Source organism: Colletotrichum gloeosporioides (genome assembly GCF_011800055.1).
Source record: "Colletotrichum gloeosporioides strain Lc1 chromosome Unknown consensus_115, whole genome shotgun sequence".
NCBI lineage: Eukaryota > Fungi > Ascomycota > Sordariomycetes > Glomerellales > Glomerellaceae > Colletotrichum > Colletotrichum gloeosporioides.
The window spans coordinates 60,445-68,431 of record NW_025544760.1 but is presented as its reverse complement, the minus strand read 5'-3'; the positions used below and the strand labels follow the sequence as shown (position 1 = coordinate 68,431).

General features: G+C 55.8%; 1 protein-coding gene and 1 pseudogene across 2 annotated transcripts; both read left to right on the top strand.

The window, feature by feature from the left end:
* Positions 1–6,934: 6,934 nt before the first annotated feature.
* On the top strand, positions 6,935–7,410 carry GCG54_00013094 (uncharacterized protein; the record flags this gene model as incomplete). Its single annotated transcript, XM_045412954.1, is given in 3 exon segments — positions 6,935–6,957; positions 6,969–7,244; positions 7,263–7,410. 3 exon segments carry the CDS (start codon positions 6,935–6,937, stop codon positions 7,408–7,410), a joined length of 447 nt encoding a protein of 148 aa, XP_045256650.1.
* An 8-nt stretch (positions 7,411–7,418) lies between these two features.
* On the top strand, positions 7,419–7,607 carry GCG54_00013093 (annotated as a pseudogene). Its single transcript has one exon. A coding segment is annotated over exon 1 (189 nt).
* Positions 7,608–7,987: the final 380 nt, after the last annotated feature.

Here is a 7,987-nt window from a genome sequence, read left to right as displayed (position 1 = left end):
CTATTATAATAGTTTATTTTTTAATATTACTATTATTATAATTACTATTATTAACTTAGTTATTAAAGTAAGTATAACTACTACTATTAAGACCTTAAACTTAGAAATAACTATAAATAGTTATTAATATACTTTTTTATACCTACTAGAAGTTATATTATATAATAAGTTTTTAATTAAAATTAAAAAAAAAAACTAATTATTAAGCCTTAAATTACTTAAATCTAAAAAGTTTTTAAACTACTTAAATATTTAATAAAACTCTAGTTAATTTAAGCTAATTAGAGGGTAAGGATTTAACTAAATAGGTCCTAAGGTCTTAAACCTTTAATTAAAAGCTAATTATACTCTTAAATCGAGGTATATTATAGTTTAGTAGGAATTATATAGAGTAGCTATATTAACCTATTTTACTACTATATATAGCTAGCGCGGGTAAAATAACAAAACGACACGGTCAATTTAATAGTAACTATCTGTTCTCAATATCGCCTGGCGCGCCCATCTTTTCCCCCCACTTCTACCTGTTGCGGCGTCCACCCCCTGGTCTTTCATCTCGGTGCTCTCAGTGGAGACTGGATGGGACACGCTTCCTTACCTACGGCAGATACGTATCTCGACCTCAAGCCACGAGAAACCTTCGGGTCTGGAGCTAGTCGACGGACGACGTGCTTGGCGTCCAAACGATCCAGCGCCCAAGTCAGACTTGCTGCGTAGAAATCTCAGGGTCTCCTGGCTTGCCCAAACGCAGACAGCCCGAACCCCGGGGCGCCATCGGCGAAGCTTTGGGGCGGACGCCTTCGTCTGTGTTCGTCCTGCGTCCCGGCATTGGCCCCCAAGTGCGTGCAGAACCAGCCCGTCTCTCCTCTAGCACCGCGATGCGAGAGACGGCCCTTGACTGGCGCGAGCCCGCCGCATCGCTCAAAGGGGCGCCACACACAGCACAGCCAAACCGTCGTCCCAGGAGTCTGGTTGCTGCGCGCCATGTCCCGCTTGCTTTGGCTGGCAGCTTGCGTAGATGCCGCCGGTCCGTCACAAGCCATTGCGGCATGGGCAAAACCGTTGACCACCCTGGTAGCCCATGCCCGCAATTGCAGACAGAAAGTAGTGATACGCCTGGGCCGTGATGCTGGCTGCTGGCCATCAGACGTGAACAGACACTGGATGCGGGCTACCATGGCCAGGTAGGCTGGCCTAGACTTGGCCGACGTCGCAACGAGCCATGGAGACTGGAGTGGCCTCTTGACTGCTGGGAGTCGTGACTGACGAGGTGCAAGCGAGCACAGAGCATCAACAGCATCCATGAGCAGACAAGTCATGTGCAGCATGCGTGGTTGTGTGAGGTGGTTCCTTCCCCTTCCCCTGGGCGGTGCGGCATGCCTCTGTCGCGGCCACCAATCACGAGTGCTCCTTCCGCCCCGCCTTGCCCGCTCCCTTTCCCAACTTCCCCGTCCACCAAGACAGCCCGACCTAGGCCCCTTTCGGGCTGGCTCCTGGGAATTCTCGTTTACCACTTCTTCTTTGGAACAAGCGCCTTTGCTCAATCCGCGAGGCAGGGTCCTGCCATGTGAGATCTGCGGAATCCAGAGAAACGGGTCCGCCACCGCTCGATTCGCTTCCCCAAACCCTGCCGTCCATCAAGCGTCACCCCGGCTCAGTCAGAGGCGGGAAAACACCACCGGCACCAGCACCAGGGCCAGTGTGTTGAGCCCTGCAAGCCAAAGTTGGATCTTGTTTATTCGATACAGAAAAGCAATAGCAGCCCGTCTAACTGCCCTGGGTTTGCAGAATCGTCAGGCGGAGGCAACTCGCAGGGATGGCGCTTCACGATATGCCTGGAGAACGAAGCGGCATGCGGTCAGTCCATCAATTGTTATGTTGGTGAGGCATCCCGTCCTCTTTTGCGCAGTACACCCCGTGGGCAAGTCATTTCTGTGCTGACTGCGTACCTAGGTGATACACTCCTAAACCAACGGCGATTATTGTGATTGTGTGAGATTGTTGCCCCCGCCTCCAACCATAGTCATAGCATAGGCCCAGGTCTCACCTTAAACGTGCGTTCCAGCAGCGTTTTTGACATTCGAGAAGTTAGCATGGTGATCTCCGGCTGTTTCGCGGAGTTCCACTTTTGGTCAGTCCGTTCTGTTGGACGGAGTGAGGGGAATGATGGTGTCTTGACCCATGCGCGTCTTCATTCCGCGGCATATGAGGAAACCGGTGCTGGACGTCGGCGAGCATAGGCTGGCGCTACTCTCCTCTAGCCCCTCCTCTCACGCCTACGCTGTTCCGCACAAAGTATGGCGGCAGTCGAGCGGCGGCGGCCAGCATCTCCACAAGACGTTTTCCTCGCCTCGGCGCACTTCTCAGAGGCCTACTATGTAAACTGAAGATTGTATCCGTTAGGTAAGGTACGCTATCCACGATGAGTCTCCACCTGCAGCTATTCCGTTCGGCGAGCCCGATCTTGGCACCCTTGACAATCCACGACTACGGTCTACGCAGTACGTAGGTATGGACGGTCGCCTACCGGCCAATAGGAGACTTCCGTTTCACGGCCAATCGACGAGCAGGACCCACCGCTTGGCCTTGATACGCCTCTTGGTGCCAAAGCCGGCCCGTTGCCGCGCTTTTCTGTTGCACAACCCCTGGCGGAGATGCCAATGGAAGGGGGAGAGTAGGCTAGGAAAGTGCGGCAAGAGTGACAATGACGATGTCAATGTCGGGCAAGCGAGTGGGTTTGCGAGAGGCCGTTTTGGATAGACATTAAGGGTCCTCGCAACAGCATGGCGAGTTGAGAAAGGATCGGGCCCGGGCAGTATGGCATCGGGTTGGAAGCCGTCTGGTAGGTATGCGGAGGGCGTTGCTTGCTACCTCGCACAAAGCCCGACTACCAAGACAAGACGCCATACCAAGTGCAAGCCAAGCGCCACGGCAGAAGCAGAGCAGAGGGCTCTGTGTGATCCGAGACAGTTGGGAGAGAAAATGGGAGCCCCCCCCATACTGGTCCCTGCTCAATTTCTGGGTGCCCGACGTGCTGCCAAACCTTGCGCCTTGGCCGTGAACCCAGATTGCACCTACTGGTGATGGGACATGACGAGACACGACCACACCGGTCAAGTCGAGACTGAAGAAGAAATCGACAACAGAGGAAAGACTCGAGTGAGGCTATCGCACAGCTTGCCGAATTAGGAAGTTACATGGTCCGTGCTGAATACCCGGCAAGGTGGGCTGCCATTGGCAGGCCGTGACCAGTGACCGCACCGCATCACACACCGCGCAGCCGTCCCTGCCTGTCGTCCCGCCCGTCCTGTCCGTCCCAAGCATTCGGATGATGGGTTGTGGGTGTGTGTGTGTGTGTACTTACTGCATAGTATGTGTGTGCAGCGCCCATGTCTCCTGCATCTGCATCATGTGGCCGTCTGTTCCCGTTCCTGCTCTCCCCTCCGATCTTGCTTGGGTGGTCAACCCTGTGCTAAACGACAGAACAGAACAGGGCAGGGCCGGAGGGATGATGGAGGATCTGCCATTTCCGCAGCGGAACCTCGCGCCGCTGCAGTCTCTCCCAGCAAGCATGCGCATGCCTAGGTACCTTCCTTACCCCGGCGGGCAGGAGGAGAATGAGGCGTGAGAGGCAAGGGCCAAAAGGACTGCACCTTCTGGCGAGGTTGCATCCATCCCTTTCACGACTCTCTCATCGCAGGGGAGGTGCGGTCGGTAGGCCAATGAGGCAGCCTACTCAGTTGATACGTGCCTTACCCAAGCAAGTAAGCAGGCAGGCAGCTACCATTGGACGGTAAGTACGAACATACTACCTAAGTACCTTATGGTAAGACTTCTCGCTGATGCATACCAAATACCTACCTAGGTAGGTTCGTTCCCCTGGCTGTCTTCCCTGCACATGTCTGCTCTGCAACCTGCAAGCCGCACTGCGATGGCAGGCTCAGCCCTATGCTTCCAAGCCCGTCCCGGCTGCCAGGCTAGCCCGACTGCTATCCCCAGCGAGCCTTGCTGCCCTCTGTTAGCCACACCTGCCCACCTGCCCTACTGCATAGAATCATTGGAGCACAATCCCTTGGTCGGGTGGCTGTTTTCTTTTTTTCCCTTTTTTTTTTCTTCCTTTTTTTTCTGGGGGGGGGGCCTGGCTTCCCTCCCGTCTTACCTGCTGCCGGATTGGCAATCGTCCGCGAGACAACCTACTAGTGCCGCACCCGCTGGCCGCGATGCGACTGCTGCTCCGCCCGAGTATTGCTTTGCGCATCGCAACCATGGTCCAGAAAAACGAAGCATCCCAAGCAAGCATCACGATGAGACCGTGATCGGCATTCACACAGAGACCGGTCTAGCCTTCTCTCGTCAATCATGCACCCCGTCGCAACGAGCCTCCCCGGACGGTTTGCTCGAGGTAATTGCCTACAGATTGCCCACACGCATTGCATCTCATCCCCTCAAGATCGTCCCATCGCATCGCATCTCCTCGTCCCATCTCCCACATGACGGCTCAGATACCTGCAGGGTCACATCGTACGTCTACGCTCTACTTGCCTGCTTCGCGCCTACCTGCGCAGTTTTGATATCATTGCTTACCGGCTTTCTTTGCCAAACCCCCCCGACCCCTGTCTCGATAGATCCCTCTGCGAGTCTGCGAGGCACAACTGCGCCTCTCATTCGTCCTCATTCGCCGTCATTACCCCCTGAGTCCTTGCTGGCCCAGCTAGCATCGACCAACATACGGTCCCGTCGGTCGGCAGTCGTGATTTCCATCTCTCCGGACACGGCCGTCGTCCCCTCCTGGCCAGAGTGAAGAGACAGTCCGAGGACCAATGCCCCTATTCTCTACAGATTTGCACTATCATGGTAGCCAATAGCATTCTGGCGAGGCGTCGGCATGGCAGGCCGCAATCAGCCAACACTGAGCCAGTGTAACGGACGCTAAAATGGCCGCCAGATACCTGGTGCTGGGTCGCCCAGTCAGAGAGCCAGAACCATTCCCGCCCGCTTCTGCCTCCGACATGTTATTCTCCCTGCATTCGATGCAAATTTCACCTGGTCCTCACTTGCGTCAGAATGTTCACCGCGCTCTGACACGCATATTCGGCCCCTGAATCCAAGCAGCACGAAAAGGAAGCGGAAGCGACCACGTAGGACAACAGCAAGGCATCATCTCCAATAGCCCGGTTCAGTCGTCCTCCGCAAGGCGCTTTACTCTGTAGGGCTGGGCCGCCCTGGACATGACCATGTACATACACGCTCGCAGCAAATTTTCGAGATGCACGGCGGCGCCGGAGCAAGTTCCCAGCACGCGGTACTCGACGGGTAGCTGGGCGGCACAGGAGCGGCATGTGTGCTGCTGCATGTCTCTTCATCAACGCCGGCCGGCTGGTTACACTGCAACGACGGCGGCGGCATCGCTCCTGTGTGTTCTGGCCACCTCCGCACGAGACATACGAGGACCCTGACTGCGAGTTCAGCAAGCCACACGATGAACCGTAGAACGAATGCATTCAACGGGCCTGAGGCTCCGGCGACTTTGCTTTGATCCGCCCACTCTTGTCGACTGTGGCTCAAGTCTTATTTCGCAAGCCGCTTTGTCTGAGGCACCGGCACGCGAGTGCAAAGATTCGATGACGCCTGCAAACGCCCTAGAACAACCCGTAAGCGTGCCAATACAGAAACCATGAGGCCCGGTCGGCATGTTCCTGGAGCGCTGCGAGCGATAGTCTCGGACGGCTCAGAGGCGCCAGCCCGGGACGCCATATCGGATGGCAGTCTTGGATCCCGGCGAGCACCGGGTCGGTCGACCTCTTCAACGAGGACACGCTGGCACTGGCCGGAGCGAACCTGCACGCCTTTGACGCAGACATGTTGGGAGGCTGCCAGCGTTCGTGGCATGGCCGCAACCACTCCGCGCATGATGGACGATGCCGTCTCGGAGAGAACCTAGGACGGGGCCTTTCACCAGATGGAGACATCTATAGTACATGACAATTATCGACATGATGCTATGTTTGATGACCGCAGGGTTCCTGGAGACAAGAACTCTTGTCGGTAAGGCGCATCCATGTTTCCCAGGAAAGCGGGATGGAGTCGCGCAGCCAGGGTACCGCTACCTGCCACGGGCATGAAACATTGGTGGACGACAAAGTCACTGGATACCACCGTCACCCATGCCCTTCTCTGGATGGCAGCCCTTGGCAAAAAGTTTTGGGTTCATCGGGGCTGGTGAACGCAAGCCGGGGTTGCACCGCCTCCCAAATTTCTTTTTAAAGATTTTGACTATCTCAACGACAAGGATGGTGCACGCCGTAAAGGAGCCAATCATGTGCTGCGCCGGGGGTCTTGGAAGGGAGAGCCACCACTGGTCCCCTTTGGGCTTCATGTCTCGACGGACGCTGTTGGAGCGTGTGACGGCCCCGGCCACTAGCCCATGACGCGAGATGCTTGGGGCAGTAAAGTAGCGTGCGGGTTCTCGTCAAACGAAACGGCCTCTCGACGCGGTTACGTCTGGATTCGAATGAGATTGCGAGCCAAAAGGACTCTGCTTTCCACAGTGTCACTCCCCGGGAACCAGGGACCACGCGAGAACCATTATCGCGAAGTCTTGGCCGCCGCTGAGAGACACACCCGCTGCCATCTGTCTGGCCCATGCGGCAACGGCCGTAATGTCAAGCAAGCTAGTGGAATACTACAATATTCAATCACCCCAGAGTTCAGCATGGTGCCTAGTACGACGATAGGCAATATTGCTCTCCAGGCGCAATCTTGTCGGAAGGCACGATGCCACCCAACAGCAGTAGTCTTTCAACGAGTCTTTGCTGCTGCCCTGGTCTGCCTCGCGCCTGAGACGAGCGGACGAGCAGGTGGTCACGAGGGACCGCCCCAAATGGCTGGAACAACAGCAACATGCGGCCATCTAGAAGCCAGACTTTGAGCCACAATGGAAGGAGGCACAAATGAAAAGTATGGCGAAGCCTCGAGCTTGCGACTAGCTCGGTGTCTCACGACGCTTGGTGGCAGCAGAGAGTGAAGACTGAGAAGAATCCAATATCCACCACCAGCACAACCCGGGACCTGTCGGCCGCACATACGTTTCCCAAGGGGCCGGTTGCACCAAGATCAAGTCTCGGACGGGGCCACGAGCCATTGTGGCCATCGACTGGACGAAATACGCCTCCAGAGAGCGGTGCCGTGTTGCGCAGGCCTAGCGCATTGGTGCTATCACCGATTGACTCTGGGACCTTCCCAACGTCTGAACTCTGACCAAGCCAACCAACCCAGCGAGCCGGATTGGCATGGCATCACAGACAAGAGACTCAGTTGCTGTTGACTGGTGAAACTCTGTTCGGGAACCGTGGCCATGGGCTCTCGGCCACGACGTTCTGTCTAGAACCACTGTCTGTGTCTACGGACTGAGATGCTCGATGCAGACCTTGGGCCGGCCGCTCGCTGTCTCTGCCAGTCGGACATGTGCGATGCAAGCTTCCTCGCTCACCCAGGCGTTTAGGGTTCGATAGAATCTGAGTTGGCTTGTTGCTGCCGTCTCGGGACGCTGCGATGCGAACAAGATGCTGACACGCAGCGTCATCCAACCCGGAATGCAGGGCCAGTGACGTTTATTGGCTGGCGAGACTGACAGCTGCGCAGAATCTCTCCGTCCGTACAGCGACCCAATGCCCTCGCGAGGAAGCACAGCCAGAATTGTGCTCTCTGCGACGACTGTGAAGACTGGTAAGTGGGAAGCTAGGGGGGACGGATAAGGCCGGGCTGTGCACACCAACAACTCGGCGGCGGCCGTGGCTCTTGCACCTGGGTGCTGCCATATTCTGCCAGCGTGGGGAGAGAAGGGGTTCCGGTGATTGGCCGCCCCGAGTTGCTAAATCGCGATGGGAGCGCAGCACAGCACAAGCGCAGTCAATGTGCAGTGTGTGTGTGTGTGTGTGTGTGTGAATAAAAATATCCCCTTGGGACTGCAGCAGTAAGCAACGCAACC